The sequence below is a fragment of the Cinclus cinclus genome, chromosome Z (genome assembly GCF_963662255.1).
Source record: "Cinclus cinclus chromosome Z, bCinCin1.1, whole genome shotgun sequence".
Lineage (NCBI taxonomy): Eukaryota > Metazoa > Chordata > Aves > Passeriformes > Cinclidae > Cinclus > Cinclus cinclus.
The window spans coordinates 57,226,967-57,245,819 of NC_085084.1; the positions used below are offsets into that span (position 1 = coordinate 57,226,967).

General features: G+C 38.2%; 1 protein-coding gene across 1 annotated transcript; it reads right to left on the minus strand.

The window, feature by feature from the left end:
• Window positions 1-4,086: 4,086 nt before the first annotated feature.
• PDCD1LG2 (programmed cell death 1 ligand 2) lies at window positions 4,087-16,964 on the minus strand. The gene is made up of 7 exons (XM_062513673.1): window positions 16,928-16,964; window positions 12,509-12,577; window positions 10,811-11,173; window positions 9,402-9,683; window positions 7,929-8,069; window positions 7,151-7,189; window positions 4,087-4,169 (listed from the first exon to the last, which is right to left on the minus strand). The coding sequence occupies exons 2-7, from the start codon at window positions 12,561-12,563 to the stop codon at window positions 4,087-4,089; spliced, it is 963 nt and encodes a 320-aa protein (XP_062369657.1). The 5' UTR covers window positions 12,564-12,577; window positions 16,928-16,964.
• Window positions 16,965-18,853: the final 1,889 nt, after the last annotated feature.

The window sequence follows — 18,853 nt, forward strand, 5'->3', positions numbered from 1 at the left end:
CTGCATGAAAGATGTTTCACTTCTCTCTTGGAAAACCCCATTAAGGAAATGTGCTTGTGAGTAAACAAACATTAGCTGCTGAAAAAACACTGTAGAAATAAAAACAAAAGTAAACTCAGCAGCTCTTTAAAATCAACTTTTAAAGTTATTTGCACAGTACACTTACCTGTTTCAGCTATCGTTTACCATATGGCTGCATATTGATTTTGAGTGAAATATTACCAAGCACTGGCTGTAAAAAAGTATTACATGGCACACTTGACAATATGCCGAGGAAAACCAGGATGTCTTGTGGAACCAGATTGTTGTCATTGATCTGGGGCTATATTTTCGGGCCACATGTACATCAGAGGGAAAAGCAAAGCCAGATAATTACAAAGGACATGGAAGCTAATTTGAGCAACAGGTTTACAGTCAAAGGTCATTTTGGGTTAGAAGAGACTTCTTGAGGTCGCTTAGTTGATCCACATCCCCACAGAAAGAAAAGACAAGCTTGAAGTTAGACTTATTCCCGTAACAGTGACCCTTTACTGCATAGAGGTGGTTTGTAAAATCTTTCTCTATAATTATTTTGTGGAGTAGGTAGATACCGATTTTGGTGGCAAACAGTATGGTTTCATCAGATGAAAGAAGGAAGTCTGTAAGAAAAGATGACTGCAGTATTTCTTAACAAAGAATAGGGGTTTCTTGACATCTAAAATTCAAAAAGGTATTTCCAGTTTCTCCCATAGTCAGAATCAGCTGCTCATTTTCTAGTATGCAGACTTAAGTCTTGCAAAGCATTTCAACTGTTAGAAATATCTCTTCCACTTGTCTTTTTTCCAAGATGTTAGGGAAACCTTCTTGATGTTAACTGTTGCATTCAGACACATCTGTGGTAATGGGAATCAAGAAAATGGTATGGGTTTAGGCTGCTGCCAGTATGAGAGTGAACTTAGTACAAACAGCTCATCTTATTCTGCTCTGTGCTCTTAATCACAGAGCAAGCTGCATCTCACAGCTACTGAAAATGTTGCAGTTGTAAAAAAGATGAAATAATCCTACTGTAAGTCCTTAAAATCTCTGGTAGATAGCAGAGGTGAGGAATGAACAGAAAGACTAATCACCCAATTTGCCAGTCGCTCCTTTGCTAAAAAGGCAAGTACCTCACTCACACATAGTAAAGCAGGACAGTGGATTGGAAAAGTCAGTTTTCCTTAGCCCTATCAGAAAAATTAAATACTGAAAACAAACTTTTTCTCTGCCTGCTTGTGAAAAATGATCATCATTAAAGTTCAGTGAACTGTGTTGTAGGTGACTATAAAATACTGAGTATATTCTTTGCACATTCTCACACAAACATTCCACCAACTCCAGTTGAATCCGTACTTCTTTCAGGTACACTAAGATGCTATTGCTTATAACATGCACCTAGTTGAGACAGACGTATGGAGACGAATAGAGGGGGTAGCTATCAGAAAGGGTAAGAGAATCATCTTATGCAAGGTATCCTCTCTGCCAATACAATTTTTAAAGTCAAACTCTAAAAACACCTAATAGTTTTAGGGTCTAACAATAACAGCTCTTGACTCACTGTTAAGTTCAAGACTATAAAAAAAAAAAACAAAAAGACAACACCACCGCCAAACAAATAAAAGCCCCCAACAACCCAATTTTTTTAAAACTCAACAGATAAATCAAACAACAACAAAAAACAACAACAACATGAAACAACAATAAAACACGAAAAGAACACCCCAAACAAACAGAACACAAACCCTTCAAATATTTTGCAGGTAATTTATCTGTATGTGAAAACTCACTTCAGCTGTTTGGGGGTAACAGCATGTAAAACAGTAGGTGAAGCAGAAAGAACAGAAACTCATCATATCACGCACGTATCATATGCTCAATGGTTTACAGTAAAAGACAAGTCTTGCATGAATTCACAGACATATATAGACTGGCCAAGCTGCTGACAAGCTAACTTTCACATACTCAGATCTGACAGCTTCCTAAGCATCCACTGAGAGCTGGTGAAAATAGAAACTAATGAGCCAAAACGCATTTCTAGGTATTCTTATAGTTACTGCAGTAAACAGTGCTATTGTTCCATTCATAATGAAATGGAATCGATAGAGCATAGGAGTATTGTGGAAAACTGAGCTGCCTCTGCCTAGGGATTCCAGGTGAAACCTTTGAGTGTACAATCCAGTAAGAAGGAAATCAGGGTAGCATTTGCTCTGCTTGTAAAATGGACAGGTAATGCTACCCACACTTGTTCTTTGCTGCCCACACCGAGGCAGTATTTATTCACCAGCATAAGATAATGACAGGATGACTTCTATTTCAGTAAGGAACAATGATAATCATCATAGTCTAATTGCAAAGACTGCTGTGTACTATTTATGTTCATCCACATAAATTCAATTTTAATTACTTCCATTTCATTTTCATGAGGAGAAAAGAATCAGAAAAATGCAAAATTAACTCTCTCCAGGAACACAGTGAGTTAGATTTCACTGTGGCTGACAGAATGGCAAGGGCTTATAGTTCCCAGCTGAGTACAAATCTGGAATAGGGAGACATTGCTTGACCTTATGCACTGATCCTTAAATATTGCTAAATGCTCCAAGCCAGGGCTGTTCCCAAGCTGCTGTTCCATATTAAGCTAAGCAATGCTCCAAGAAGCTGCTTCTGGTTCTCTGACATCTGCCTGATTTGCCATGTCAGCAAGGACACAGGACATAGGAAGCCTAGTGAGGATTTGTCTCAGCTGAATCCAGTGACTTCAAATGGGTAATTAAGGTGCAATACACAGACATTAAATTACAGATTATGTCAGAGAGAGATTAGTTTTTCTCTTCTACAAGTAAAATCAATGCAAGTCCTGCTTTTTAAAATCACCTGATGCAACAAGAGAGGATGAATGCTGATGTTCTGGTCTCATAGCAGCACTGTGGATCTGCTTTTTAGTGGAATAAGTAACTGCAAAGTGACACTGGAGAAGCAGCTCCCATCCAAATTCAAAGCAAGTGCCATGAAAAAACTTTATTCAGTAAAACTCTTCTAAGAGCAGGATCATGACAGAGGTAGCTTCTGTGGGAACACCTTTCTTCAATCTTGTTACATCTATCTTAGTAGAAAAGACTGCTTACCAAAGCCATTGGTCTTTCAAAACAATGTGACAGATCTTACTCAGTGCCCTTGCTTCATTATCTCATGACTATCTAAGAGGCAAAGTTGTTTCCCAAATCTGGCCTTCCAGTATGAGGAAGTAAAGCAGCCTGGCATGGAAAAGACTCACTTCTTCCTCAGAACAAAGGCAAAATAACTGTTTAAAAATAACCAGTGCTGAAATCTGTCTGAGCTTTATTTTCACTTTTGCTTCCAAATTCCTCCTAAAGAAAATTCTGGTGAATAATCAGGGCAAATTTGAAACTTCTTACTGTAATGTAATATAGTATCACAGTTCATGGTTTTTCACCTGACTTACTTGTGAGGTTTTTCATAGACATGAAAATTTTATTATGCAACATAATGGTGATTCATTGCTGGTGTTGGTATTTTTTTTTGGTCTCTCCTTTGATTTAATTTCAACATCTCATTGCTCTTGTGTTATGAAAAATCTTCTAGATGTTGCAGTGATAGTGAGTACTTGTGGTAATACCCAGTTTAAAGTGTTAGAAGATTTGGAAATGGGATATAGGCATGTATTGATGTTTCCACCTGAAAGGTAATTGACAGAAGATAGTATTTACAGATTTTTTTTCAAATTCCACAAGATGTTTGAATCCAAGCACTGTTCCTGAGACTGGAACAGTTAATAAAGGCATTCTTAAACAAAAATCCTTTTAACAACAGTAAGTCCAAAAGTAAAGTGTATGACCTCTCCACACTGATAAACCACTTTCCATGACAACGTAGCTCCCAGGTACTTCAAGAAGATGTGGTATCTGAGGAGGCATAGCTTTCCATCACTGCAGTGCAAATACATCCCCATGAGTTCACAGTTTATCCCAAGGCTAAAGTGCTGTTAATTTCCTTCTGAAATCCCCCAAAACAGATAGAAAAAGTGCAAATTATGGCCCGTAAGATGAAGAATTTTCACAGGCCCATGCTCCCACTGTCTCTTGAAGCTGTGACAGTTGACAAGTACAAAGCCTCAGTCGGAGAGTTAAAATCATCATCTTAAAGAAAGAAAATGCAATAGTATTAGTTTAAAAAATCTGCAGTGTTTTAAGAAAATAAAAAGCCCGATTTTAACAAATGAGTGGGTTTTGGGGGTTGCTTTTTTTTTCCCTTCTCCTCTCTGTCTGGAATTTTTTCCGTTGACATGCTAAGATGGCTAGTGATAGGGGGAGGGGTAGGCTCCCTGTCCCTTTTTGGGAGTTTCTCTCGCAGGGTATGGGAGTTATTGGGGAGCACCAGGAGGTCGGGGGCAGGTAAAGGAGAGCTGTGGGCAGCTGCTCTCTCGCTCTCGCTCAGAGAAGGACGGCCCTGGAAAACCTCGCCTGCCATCCCAACACCGGGAGCTGCCTTTCCTCAGCTGTGGGACCCTGCATCCCCCTGCTCGGACGCTCCCCTGCTTCAGCCTGCCACCTCCAAGCGTCCCGTCAGAACACCGGGACCGACAGTGCCCCGAGGATCCGTGAGCAGAGCCTCTCCTCCCCCCTTCCCACGGGGACACGGCCTCCATCGCCCCCAGCGCTCCCGCAGCCCCCCGGGATCACCGCATCTGTCCCTGCCCCTGGGAGCTGCTGCACTGACTGCCCGTGGGATGGGAACCGCAGCACGGGGGAAAGGTGTCCACGGCCAGAAGAGCTGCTGCTGGGGTCCTGTCCTGGTCTGTTTGTTGGTAATTTCATAGCTGCTGTTGTTGTTTTGTTTGCCTTCATACATATACATATACATATACATATACATATACATATACATATACATATACATATACATATACATATACATATACATATACATATACATATACATATACATATACATATCTAGATAGATAGATATCAGTAAAGAACTTTTGTAACTTTTATTCCTACCCCCTATCTTTGTTTGAGAGCCCCCTTGAGAGCCCCCTTGAGAGCTCTCTTAATTCCAAGATTATACTAATTCAGAGGGAAGGCACTGCTCTTCCCTAGCACACACCTGTCTTTTCAAAACCAAGACAATGGTAAAAAGTGAAAGATCAGTGTTCTGGATCATGCTGAAGTTACAGTGGCTCCTTAAAGCTGTCACAATTTGCAATTGCAATTTACAACATCTTCTGCAGTCTTTTCCAAGGAAAGAATTTCGACAACAAAAAGTTGTTAGAATTCTGAATTTTCTATTACAACAAAGTTATCACTCACGTTCAGCCATATAAATTAAATAACAAAACTGAAATCTGTCTAGAGAGCATCCATGGTAATGATTGTCAGTAAAACTGTGCATGTGATTTAAAGGCTGCAGAACTAGGACTTCAGCGATGAGTTTAAATGTCCTACATATTCAGTTGTGATACAGCTTGAGTTGTAAGTTAAAACTTAACATTAACAATCCTTGTTCCTGTAACCAGAGCTGTATGGCTCATTTCCAAGGTAATGTGGTAAAGTATCTGTGGCTTTTATGCTTCAACTACCTACTCATCACGGAAAAAAGGTTCTTTCCAGGGTTTCTTAAAAATATCCAATGCTGAGAAATATAAATGTTTGTCATCTGACTTACTGCATGTTGCAAGTAAGACTTAAGATTTTTTGTCATTAAAATGAAGAAGTAAAACCGCAAAGAGTGGCTTAGTCTCCCTTAATTTCTTCATTTCCCTAACTGCACAGAAGAAGTTACAAAGTGGAAAAATTCTACAAAAGTAATACAAAAAGCCAGGGGAAGCCAACCTATGCTTGGAAAATATGCACTGGAATTATGTCCAGACACGCACCAACGCTCTCCTCCAGAATGCTGCTTGCCTTGAACTTGTGTTCATTAGTGCATGGCATGATGCCACTAAAGTTTCACACTGTCACATGAAAAATAAGGATGAGATTTTGACTGCATCAAGGTTTCTGGAAGGTGAAAGTGTCTTTCTGAAAGTGTTATTTTAACGCTAATATCTACTGATGGCAGTGGATCAGTTACAGTTAAGATGCAAACATAACAACCTGGGGCGATTTGGAAATCAGTGAATTCATGCCCTCTTCATCCAATCTCGTGTTTCACCTACAAAATTTATTTTTTAAGCTGCTGACTTTTTCATGTATTCTTTTAGCAGTGAGAAACATGGGGGTGGATTAAAAAAAAATTCCCATGTTTAGAAAAGCCCTGAGTTGCATCTGTGTTCCCTTGGTTATCTGCATCACAGTATTATATCATTTGTGCTCCTTGTCAGCCTGAGGGCTGACCTCAGTATGTTACATAAGGGTCTTTGTGGGCACCAAGGAATTATGGCTGAACTAAGTGCCTCTGTAGTTAACACTGGCCACAGCCTCTCTCCTCACAATGCATTAACCTGTCAAACTTTTACCTATAGGTAACAATACTGATTTGTATAAATAGGTGTATTAAGACTTCTTGTTATATTGATTTATAATTTTCTGTGGTGGTACTTTTTTTTCTTTCAGTTCAAATTTAATACATAACAGTTAGATGCATCCTGACAGCTTTTTAGGTACTATCTTCCCTCTGAAATGTAAAAATTCCTGGATGTCTAGGCAAATCACAAGACAGTAAGAAATACCCTAGGAAATGATACAATATTCCACATAAATGAGGTATCATTTTATTTGTTATTAAAACCTGTAGCCTGATCCAAAAATATAACCGACTATACCCAAAACAATTTTGATGCTTTAAAAAACAACCAGCTTTCTCTGAGTATCCTTCTCAGCCAAGACTACTAGAATCCCACTTTGTATACAGAAGTGTGTGCTGAACTACATATGAATGCCACTGGTACATTAGTGAAAGGGAACCAATATTTATAAATTTCACATTGCCCAAGAGAAAGTAAAATCTTTAGAAACTGCATTTTTTTAAAAACTCATGAAAAAAGTAATTTAAACTCAAAACTACCCTCTATTTTGATGTAACATTATTTAGGTTGCAATCTACATATTTTTAAGATTTTAAGTGTAAGAAAGAAAAATCTGTAAATGTAAATTTTAAAAATATGCTTATGACTTACTGTTATCCTTTGCATTAGGGTTCAGTTTTCTTTTCCTGTCTGTTAAAGTAAATATGTACAAATTTAGCTTAAACATCTCTAGATTTGAAAGAAACAACACAATTCAACAAACCTTTAGATTGAACTGAGCTGTAAGCACAGTTAAGTTTATTATAAAATCATATCAAATAAATAAATTTCTTTACATTTCTTTTACAAAACTTGAATCAAATTCTGAAGTTGTAATGTTAAGACTCTCATGACTATAAATACATTTGTCTGGTTTAATGGAGTCTGTTAATGTGCAAGAAAATACTAGAATAATAGTCTATTTCCTTTATTACTTTTGTACTACTTCACATGTAAACAAGGAAAGGAATACTGCAATAGTCCTTTATTGCCCCATTTTAGTTATAGAGCCATAATGGAGTTGAAAAATAGTGCAGTATACTATAGCCACAATGTCTTTGTAGCTATGAAGAAAACAGCCTTCAAACTATGCTTTTACAGTCCTCCTTACACAAGGCAAAGGCTTTTTTGTGCTCTGTATAGAATACTAACTGTCCAGTTTTAAAAATGTATCTTTCCATACACCTTGTCTCATGTAGGCAATACAGGGAGGGAAATAAAACCCAACTCAAATTATCCAAGATCTCATTTTCTAGTCTCTTGTCATCTAAAAATAAAATGTGACCAAAGTCACACAAGCGTGCCTAGAATGACTAAAATTTCCTAAAGGTTGTTCACAGGAAAACATAAAGAAATGGTGAAAAGTTTCACTATTGGCAGTAAAATGTACCTTTTTTGGGTTGCTCATTCTTGAATGATTTTCTCTTCTGAAATATTATTAGTGCAGAGAGAAGGACAGCTACAGTCACACATGTGGGGATGATTAAAGAGATCAGGAATTTTTGTCCACTATACTGTGTACTCATTAAAGCTGTCAAAAACATGAATGAAGAGTAAATTTCTAACTTAAAAAACAGGCACTGTTTATCAAGTTAGCAGTTCTGTTCCTCCAAAGTATTGCTCTGACTGAACAAAGGATTTTTAAAATTTATCAACATGGTGATTTACACCCACTTTACTAATAATTTGTTCTGAAATATTACTGTAAAAAGCCTTACAATAAAACAGTCAAATCTCTCATTTGTATGGCATTTGAGTCTGACACCATCCTATTGGCACCTGCTTTTGAAATATTTGTATATATTGATGAGACCCTCTCTCAGTCTTCTCTTCTCCAGACTAAAGAGAGTCTCCTCACAAGAGAGATGCTCCAGACCCCTCATCACCCTTGTGGCCATCGCTGAACTCTCTCCAGGACCTCCTTCTCTCTCATATCCTGAGGAGCCCAGAACTGGGCACAGCACTCCAGATGTGGCCTCACTAATGCTGAGTAAAGGGGCAGGATCATCTGCCTTGACTTGCTGTCAATGTTCTTCCCAATGCACCCCCAGGATACCATTCTCTTTCTTGGCTGGCTCATGGAGAGCTTTCTGTCTGCCAGGACTCCCAGGTCCTTCTCTGCAGAACCATTTCACAGAGGCCAGGCTTGTGCTGGTACGTGAGGCAATTCCTCCCCAAGTGCAGGACCTTACACTCAGTTGAACCTCTTTAGGTTTCCCTCTGTCCAACTCTCCAGCTAATCAGTGTCCATGGAGTGGCAGCAGAGCCTTCAGGTGGACTGGCCACTCTGCCCAGTTTAGTGTTGCCAGCAAACCTGTGGAGGGTGCCTTTGATTCCTTTGTCCAGGTTGTTGATAAACTGAATAAGCCCAGACCCAGTATAGATTCCTGGGGAATGCCACTGACCGCAGGCTTCCATCTGGATTCTGTTCCTCTGATCATGACCTTCTGGGCTCTACCATTTAACAAGTTCTTGATCCTGTTCATCTAACCCACATTTCCTGAGCTTACCCATGAGGATGTTATGGGCAACAGAGTCAAAAGCCTTCCTGAAGTCAAGGTAGACAACAAGATAGAACAATTAAGTAGGAGACTATCAGGGAAGATGCCCATGCAGATGAAAAGATTCCCTCTGTTTTGGAAGGAAAATAATGAAAGCTACCTTAAAATTAAAATATATAGAAAAATACAGACTAGTTTGTTGGAGTAGAAGCTAGCTAAGACTTCAAAAACATAAATAATACTGACTTGTTCCATTTCCCAATAATCAGTCTTACACTGATTTCTAGAAATGAGCTCCAGTAATGGACCATAGCACATGTGTGTATGAACACTGTTGTGTACAAGTTCAAGGTTATACAAACCTAAAGTGAAAACATGAGCTGAAATTTCTCCATTCAATTGTTTATTCCAGAAGACGCAGGTGTAGTTCTCACTCGTATTTGGTTTGAATGTCAGGATGCTGGTGACATTGTAGAGGCCATCTGCAGTCAGTGTATAGGTGGTATTTGCAGGTCTACTGAGATTGAAGTTCTCATTTTGCCAGAAAACCTCTGCCAGCGGAAAGCCTTCTGACTGGCACATAAAAACAAACTCGTCTTCACCTGGTATTCTCATTACTTGAGTGTTTATTCTTTTGTAAGAAGCTGCATAAGAAGTTGTTGAGTTAAATTGTATGCAACACTAGTCATTTTCCCCACTTCATTTTCCCTGGTTCCCTTTAATGCTATGTATCATCTCTGGCTATATCTGTGGGACACTCATTTAAAATGATGAAGGATGCTTTGCAGAGCAATGCAAAATTTATTATTCAATCCTTACCATGTCTACAGCAAAAGAAGACACTCTGGTACTTTATACAGGGTGGCAGTTGATACTAAATTTGTTAAGATATTATACTAATTAATTAATTAATATACTAATTAATACTAATTAAGACATGATACTAATTTATTAAGACAGAGGAGACAAGTGGAATCTTATGGGACTCTTATTTTCAATTTTAGAATATGCCACATCCAGAAAGACTGATTTTTATGTTTGTTTTTCCATAGCTTATAAACAGTGTAATATTTTCATTGTATTAGAACAAAATTGACTTTTCAGAGGAACTAATGTGGGGTCTTAAGAATATCTATGTCCATTTTTGTATTTGATAAAGATTGCTACTTAAATACCTGGGTGGGAAACGAATGCTGCCTTGCATCACACAGGCATGCAATTAGTGGGAAACACCAGAAATCTTTCAAAGATCTGGTCTGTTATTCTATCCAGTAACATATACCTTTATTATTAATGCCCACTTGGCTTCAATGAACACAGAAAGTCACTCGTCCTTGCTCTGGGAGCTGCAGTCACTTGGGGAAACCTCAGTCACTTGGGTAATTGCAGCAGAGTTTGTAAGTATAACAAAGCATCTCTGAGAAACTTTTGGGAATGACCAGAGGGTGGCCCAGCAGGGCAGGGGTTCAAAGGAGAGGAGGGAGGTGGCACTAGAGAAGAGGCTGTAGGAAGAAGGGGACAGGTAGAAGCATGGAAAGAGAAGAGATGCTGTCCCTCCCCAGCACCAGTAGCTCCTGGAGGAGCTCAGCTGTTGAAACAAAGGCTAGCCACCACAAAGACAATTGCTTTGGGTTAGCTGGGGGCTGAGCACAAAATCTTGGTGAGACAATTAGCAACAGATTCCTTCAGATTAACCAATTCCTACCAGTTTGTAAGAATTTAGTGGAGATGTCTCAATGAGTATACACTTACATTTAATTTAACCACTTACCTTTTACTTCCAAAGCAATGTACTTGTAGTCCACTCCCTGGTAGTCAAGGAGACAAAGGTATGAGCCTGTATCTGTTATCTTCACATTGGTGATCTGAAGAATGGCTCGTCCCAACTTCAGTTCACTGTGCAGAAGTGATGCTCTTCCTATGTAATCAGGATGCTGGGATTGATGGAGTGCCTTCCCATTGCGGAATGTGTATACCTCTTTTGACTTCAACCAGCCCTGCCTCTTCTGCTCCCAAACAACAGTCAGCAGTCCTAGATCCACTGAGCCATTCACAGGGAATCTGCATTCCATGGTCACATTGCCCCCATGCTCCACAGTGTAGAGCTGTTGAGGAACCTCCACTGTAAATAAAGCTATGTGAGGAAAAGAGAACAGCTTTATTTTTTTTTATCAAAATATGTTCTGATTTTCTTTAAATTTGGGCAAAACTGTCAGATAGTATACAGATACTATACTGTATATTGATAGTCAGAGGTATATTATTACTGATTTGACTAAAATTGTTAAGCATTTTTTGTTCATATTCACACTAGTATTTCTACCATATAGTAATTATAGCAAACCATCTATATTCTGTATTGATTACAAAATCTGAAAGATGAGGGCAAAATGACCAAGTTTCTTGGTTTGCTTTTTTTTTTTTTTTCATGTTTTATGATTAACTTAAGGCTAGGCCAGTGATTATACAGGAACCATTTTTATCCAACTGTGATATGGTATCTTTCATGTCCTAACGTTGTAGTAAAAGCAGCAATTAATAGTGGAAACCATAAATCTAATTTCACTATCCTTTACAAAAAGAAATACAAGTGTATTTCCTGTAAAACAGAGTTGCACTGGATAAACATGTATAGCTCAGAATTGCTATGTAACCATTATGTACAGTCTCCACAAACCTGGAACGATGTATCACTTGGTCTCATGCATTTTCTCAGATACATGCAACTGTATTGCAGAAAATATATCAAAATAGTCTTAGCCATTGACCCAATCTGAAATTAATGCTGTTATGAACAGGTTGCCATTCTAAAGTGCACTTGATATGGCAGAGGTATTTTTAATACACCATTCAATATACCTTGTTACTACTTTCCATATTGGATGTACCATATATTGGTAGATAATTTGGGGGAACTTGGGAGTGTTGGTAGTGGCATTCCAAAGAGAAGTCCATGGAACTGTGCATAATTTTTATTGCATGTGTCTCTGAAATACTTACAGGGAAACCTTAGCATTGCTTGGTTCCCCTTAGCGATGTTTATTTATTCATCTAATGTAACTGTAATAAGGGAAAAAATTATGTGAAAAAGTGCCAAGCTCTTTCTGTTTTTCAGCCAAGCTGCTTCTGCTACCAGCATGAACAGGGGAATACAAATGATTTTACTTCATTCTGTCTCACACTGAGATTGTTATGCTTCCCAGTGGGCATTGGCTGGTTTGGTCATCATCCTTCTCACAGCCATGCCACTGGTTCTGGACACCTCAGCTGCCAACACACAATATGTTAAAGAAGCCTGACTCTGGAAAGTGACAGACACCTACACTCAGTCAGTGCCAGTGCCTTCTGTAAGATGGGAAGCAGAGGCTCCAGACATTACTGACCATTCATGCAAGTATTGCTGGATATGCTAAAGCCCACATACCCCATGGATTCTGCTAGTGGAGCTGAAGGGCAATTTCCTTCTTACCTGAAACCATGGAGAGCTGTGTTTCCAGCAATAGTATTGTGAGGATCTGGAACATTTTCTCAGGTAGATCTGAAATTGAAGTGGATTGCATTAGAACTTGCAACAACTACTTCTGCGGAGGCAGGAGGTAGAGCCTTCAGAGCTGTGCTAACCTTTAAAGCCCATCACAGGTGGTAAGCAGCAAAAACAGAAACAAACATGAGGCTACCAGCAGAAACAAGGAAAATCCCTGTTAGAGCAATTCATGCACACACAAACAATATGAACCAGTGGCAATGAAACAGTGGCAATAAAGAGAAATGAAACATAATATAATGTGTTTATTTTATTATATATAATATAACATGAATTTTAATGAATCCAAGTGCCGAGTCCTGTATTTTGGCCACAATAACCCCCTGCAGTGCTATAGGCTGAGGATGATGTGGCTGGACAGTGCCCAGGCAGGAAGGGACCTGGGGGTGCTGCTCGACAGCTGACTGAACATGAGCCAGCAGTGTGCCCTGGTGGCCACAAAGGCCAATGGCATCCTGGCCTGTGTCAGGAACAGTGTGGCCAGCAGGAGCAGGGAGGTCATTCTTCCCCTGTACTGGGCACTGGTGAGACTGCACCTTGAGTGCTGTGTCCAGTTCTGTGCCCCTCAGTTTAGGAAGGATGTTGAGATGCTTGAGCACATCCAGAGGAGGGCAACTTGGTGCCATGGTTTAGTTGAGGTGCTAGGACATGGGTTGGACTCAATGATCTTGAAGATCTCTTCCAACCTTGTGATTCTGTGATATCCACAACTCCACTCATGACATTTTCAGGATCTGTAGCTTGGAGACAGTTTTAAATAGTCTGAAAGGGAAATGCTTTTATATTTTTTACTACCCACAAATAATAATGATTTCTGCCATGTAGGAGATATTCATGAACAAAAACAAGATTTTTTTTAACTGTGTGCACTAACACCTGATCTAGTTTAAAAGATTTTTAACCCTGGTTTTGTTCCAACTCTGCTTTGCATGGGCATTTTGAAGTTTCTTATTGCCTTTAAACATAAAGACCAGGAAATACCTGGAACACATTGTGAGACAGTGGAAATCTCTGGATGGGTAAATTGAAGTTTGCTTCAGAAAGGATCAGAATGAAGACTTACTGCTGCTATTCTTTCGTTTTATATTGATCTGACCTGTGCAAATCATCTCATATTACTGATAGGAAACCAACAGTCCTAGAATAATGCAAAAGGAGAAAGTACAGTTTTAGAGTGAGTATATTTATGTTCCACTAATAATGACATAATAGAAGAGGCAGATAAATTACTTTGAATAAATCTTGCTAACATGCAGTATAATTTGAAAAAAAAAAAAATAGTAAATAGATCCAGAAATAACTTACAAGGAAGTAAAGAAGAGAAGGAACAATTTTAGACTTCCCCAGAGCTAGGCTTACTGGAGGAGGGGTTTGATTTTACTTCTCTATTCCTTTGTGGGCTCAGCTTGAAACATTTTATTTCAAATTTTCTCTGGTGCTGCATTTCTTTCATTGCTTCTACCCTAGAGCTTTCAGTATCTTGGAAAGTGAGGCTCAAACTTTAGCAAACTAGCAGCCAAAATTATGGGTCTGGAAATTTAGACCTTAAGCATATGATGTCACAAATAAAGGTTTGTATGCAAGCTACTGTAAGCAGACTTATTACATGTAAATGAAAGCTAGTTGCCTTTATCAGAGAATTGAGTCCATTACTACTTGAGTCCACATTACTAATTGAGTCCACACTACTACTGTGTGATGAGTCATAATTACTATGCCTGTGTGAGGAAGGAACTAATAAACTTTATCAGTATCTCTATTTTCCAGATGCAGAAGTAAAGACTGCTACTACTTACTATCCTCAGCCTCCTGTTATTCTCACTTTTCCACACAGCTTACTTAGAAGAACTGAATGAAGAATGGAACAATATTTCACATCAATATTTAGGTTCCTGGATTAGCCTTATATGAGACATTTTAGGTATTCTGCTGTCTTTTTAATAGTTCAGAGTACATTAAGAATGTAGAGCAGGTTTATTTTTTAATATTGGGGATAGGATTTTTAAAAATATACATATTTCTGATAATAAAAATAAGAAGATATAGAATCAAAGCCCCAGCAGATAATCATAATTTTAAATATCAAGTAAATCTTCCCTGAGGGATTAGTTTTAGAAAAGCCTTACAGATAACATAAATACACAAAAAACCCCAAATACAAGAACATTTTAACTTGTAATACTGACAGCAGTCATAGAATGCTTGTGGGAATCAGGAATAATAATCTTTAGATTATTAGAAAGTTTTACAGTATATATTTAGATATTCTATATTTAGAGTATTAGAAAGATCAAAAATCCATTAGCATAGATGTGTATTAGAAAGATCAAGGATTGTCAGCAAGGATCTGTATTAGAAGGCATCCTTCTTTATTTTCTTAATCTCACTAGCAGACTAAGTTTTTGTGGAACCTTAGTGCAATCTACCCATGCAACTTCATAATGTGACTCCGACACACTTCCACAGAGCAGCTTGCACCAGCATCTGGAAGGGGATTTCTTCTGAGCTTGAGCTACCAACCACTCATGATGTTACAGAATAGCCCACATGTTCTCTCTGCTTTTCATAAAACATATGCCATACCCTGCTCTTCAGTAGTCCTTGTATACAGTTACCTTAACTTATCCTAAGCTCACAGCACTGTCTTTTTCTGTTAAGCAAAAGGCCACTTCTAAAATGTATTCATCATATGCCTGTTACAAATTTACAGGGATAAAAGAAGGAACATAAAGGTGCCATAAAAATCAGCACTTAATGCTTCTTGCTGCAAAGTGAGGAATTGAAAATACACTTACTGTCTGAGAACAGTAAGAAGTAGCATTACATTTCAAGAGCAGTTCAGATGCAGTCAGCAAATTGATTTCCCAGACCAACCTGCAGAAAAGGCAAGTTATCACACAGTGTTCTGTGATTATGTGAGTTAAGTTGAAAAACCCTTGGATAATTGAAGTGGTGAAAGGCATCACATCAGACATCTCAAGATCATCATGCCTTTTTATGAGTTGTAATAGTTTCAATGAAGATGTAGGACCCAAGACAAAAAGTTTGAATGGGACCAATGAAAACAGAAGTTTCATGATATGGATATGGGATATTTCCCTATGATAAGGGAAAATATAATCTTCCCTTATTGTACAGTTTTTTGCTTTACTGAAGATACAAAGTGAAACCCATACTTGACTTCACTGGCCCAAAAGTAACATATTCTGGTTAGTTTTCTTCATGAATGCTGACTGAAATCCAGATGGCAATGATAACAAATTGCTAAAGTTCCACCAAAAATCTAAATTATACTAAATATTGTTTTTCTCCTCTCGATTAATTCAGTTGTTCTTCCACTGTCTTTTGCATACTTGTTGCAGTCCCTTGTTGCCCACCTCACCACACAGGCAATTTACTGTTGGGACTATTGCTATGCTCCTGATATTTACCTGTGATAGCCTATTTGCATCATTTCAGTCTGCTCTGCACCTCACTTCAGCTTTCAGGAGAAGAGATGCAATTTCTCACTTCCTCCTCTGTTCACACTATCTGTGAATTCTCAGTTTCCCTGCATTGTTTAACTGGCACCTGTTGAATATTTTCCACCATCAGTTTTTTGTTCCAGGACAAATACAATCATTCTAATATGGCTGCATTTTTTTTCTATAGATAATAGGAGAGAATTTGTATGAATTTTTTTTACATTTAAAAAGAAACTGTGTATATTATAGAACTTTTCAGAACTTTTCAGCTCCTAGCAGCATTACTGAATAGAGGCTGACACTCTGGCATGATGCACAGCAAATTTTCTTTCATATCTCCAGCTCCTACAGAAAGACTTCTCAGAGAGGCACAAGAATTTCTCCTCTTCATAACCTGTGCTTTTTCTGGGATGCACAAAGTAAAAGTCTCCAGACTTGTTGTACTATCAAAACAACCTACAGTCTACAGTGTGTTAGTAACAATTAAAAGAAAGGAAACAGGGATGCATTGATACAAATATGTACACACTGTTTCACCATTCAGATCTACCCTGAAATTCAGGATGAAATATTTACTAATTCCTACATCCTCATGTGTAAGCTGAAGAGGCTTGCCACCACCACTCCTCTGCCTTTGCCTATGACAGAAGATAAAGTTGCAAGAGTTTCAGCTTCTAAAAATATCAGGGTTATAAATTATGTAGACCTGGGTTTTAGGATCTGTAAGTCATCCCATTTTTCATTCAGAATTGGAGTATATATCCCAGTAATAATTTGCAAATAAACTTAAGTAAACCTTAAGAATCTAGGAAAAAACCTTCAATCCATCAGTCAGAAATACAGGAAATATCAACTTGCATTTTATCAGTGTTATAATCACATCAGATCTTTATGCAGGTTGTTGCAATCTGATTCATGTAACAGCAAAGAGTTTTGAAGCTATATCCTAGTTGCACAATGGCTGAAACTACCCAACTCTTATGACAGTGCATAATGTGAACCAATAGCACAGCTTGTAAGCTGATTCAGGCTTTATTTCATAAAAAAAAAAAAATATACCATTTTGAAAGGGCGTTTCTTAGGACATTAAGTTTCAGTTTTGTACTGAATGTGCACTGAGCTCGCTTCTCTGCATTGCTGAGAAGGTGCATGCATCCAAAAAAATTAGACAAAGCATTCTGTAAAATTTGTGTTCTCAAACGCTGCTTTTGATTATATCCATGATTTTTCAGTGGGTTTATAACCATTTAGAGCAGTGTACAGCATTGACATCGGAACTTGCATTTTCTAGGACTGCTCTACATTCATGAAATTATAAAGTTACATTTTCTTAACTTTTATCAGATTAATTTTACAAGAATTCATCAAACAATTACCTAATATTTGCAGAGCTTATTTCCTCTTATTTTTCACCTAAATTGATGTCATTACCCAAAAAAAGAAAAAAAAATCACTATGAGGCTAATCAAACACTCCAGTGAGGTGAATGTCAATCCTTACAAATGCATCAAACTTTCAAATTTTACCAGATAAAACCTTGGCAATTGTTTTTAAGATACCACTGCTTTGAGTGGAAGATTGGATTAGGTGGCTGACAGATCCCCTTTCCAAGATAAAAGTATGTTCTATCAAACAGCTTTATTAATGGATGCATCTTTTCATTTTTCATCACTCTATCTTTTTACTTATGATGGTATCATGAGTGACATAAAACAGATTCAAGTGCATTTGTGCTACAGATGGGATACACATATTCTTTTGTCTCCTTTTTTCTTGCACTGCTTGCAAGAATTGTTCTCCACCTCACCACAAAAAATCATTATGGCTTTACTCCAGTAAATCTTAGCTGTATTGAGATGATCTGTGATGATTGCCTGCTTCACAGTTCCAGAATGATTTATGAAATTATGTCTGCTGCTGCCAAGTACAGAGCAAACTAGTTCAACAAAATCACTGTTACATTGCTTTATTTTTCCTCAGTAAGCTTATCATGTCACACAACGTAATTAATGGGTAGCTCACCTTTTCCCAGAAAAGCTCCAATGACTTCTTTGGCGTAAGTCAATGGTTTGGATGACAGAAAAGAAGAACCAAAGTTACCTCACAGTCACCATTGCCATCTTCTACTCATTCTGAGCTAGTTCTGCGTATAATAGGTTTTCTTCATGTGTTCCCATTTTGGGACAAGGAGATAGCTCAGTGAAACTGCCCAAGGGTCAGTGACTTGGGCTCCACATGAACCCAGTAATATCTGACTTGCCTGGGGCAATCATGTATTTGCAGGACCAGAGAAATATGGAGAGAGAAAGAGTGAGAGTGAGAGTGAGAGAGAGAGAGAGAGAGAGAGAGAGAGAGAGAGAGAGAGAGGGAATCTGGGACAAGATGTTGAAAAACCAGAAGTCCTACTGTTAACATCTGCAAAAGCAGAAATTCTAGTGTTAATATCTCTGTTGTTTTCCTGGCTAGCCCTTGCTTGAATGATGGACCATTGGTATTTTTTGGCCAAAGGGGAAAAGTGACACACTCAAAAGCCCTGCAGTTCTGCTCCATGAAAACCTGTGCAGGTCAACAACAATGATTCTGGTTTTCATATTATTAGATCTTTAATGGAATTGTAATTAGCAATAGTTTTTATATTGTACACACTTAAATGCCACATCACAAAACCACACCGGTTCATAGCTACATTTATCAAACAAACGAGTCCTGAACTGAAATACCAATAAGCCAATTTAGATTGTACACATGAACCAGGATTTTCTGAGCATTTTTGTAATTCTAATAATGCTTAGCTATTAGGAAGTAC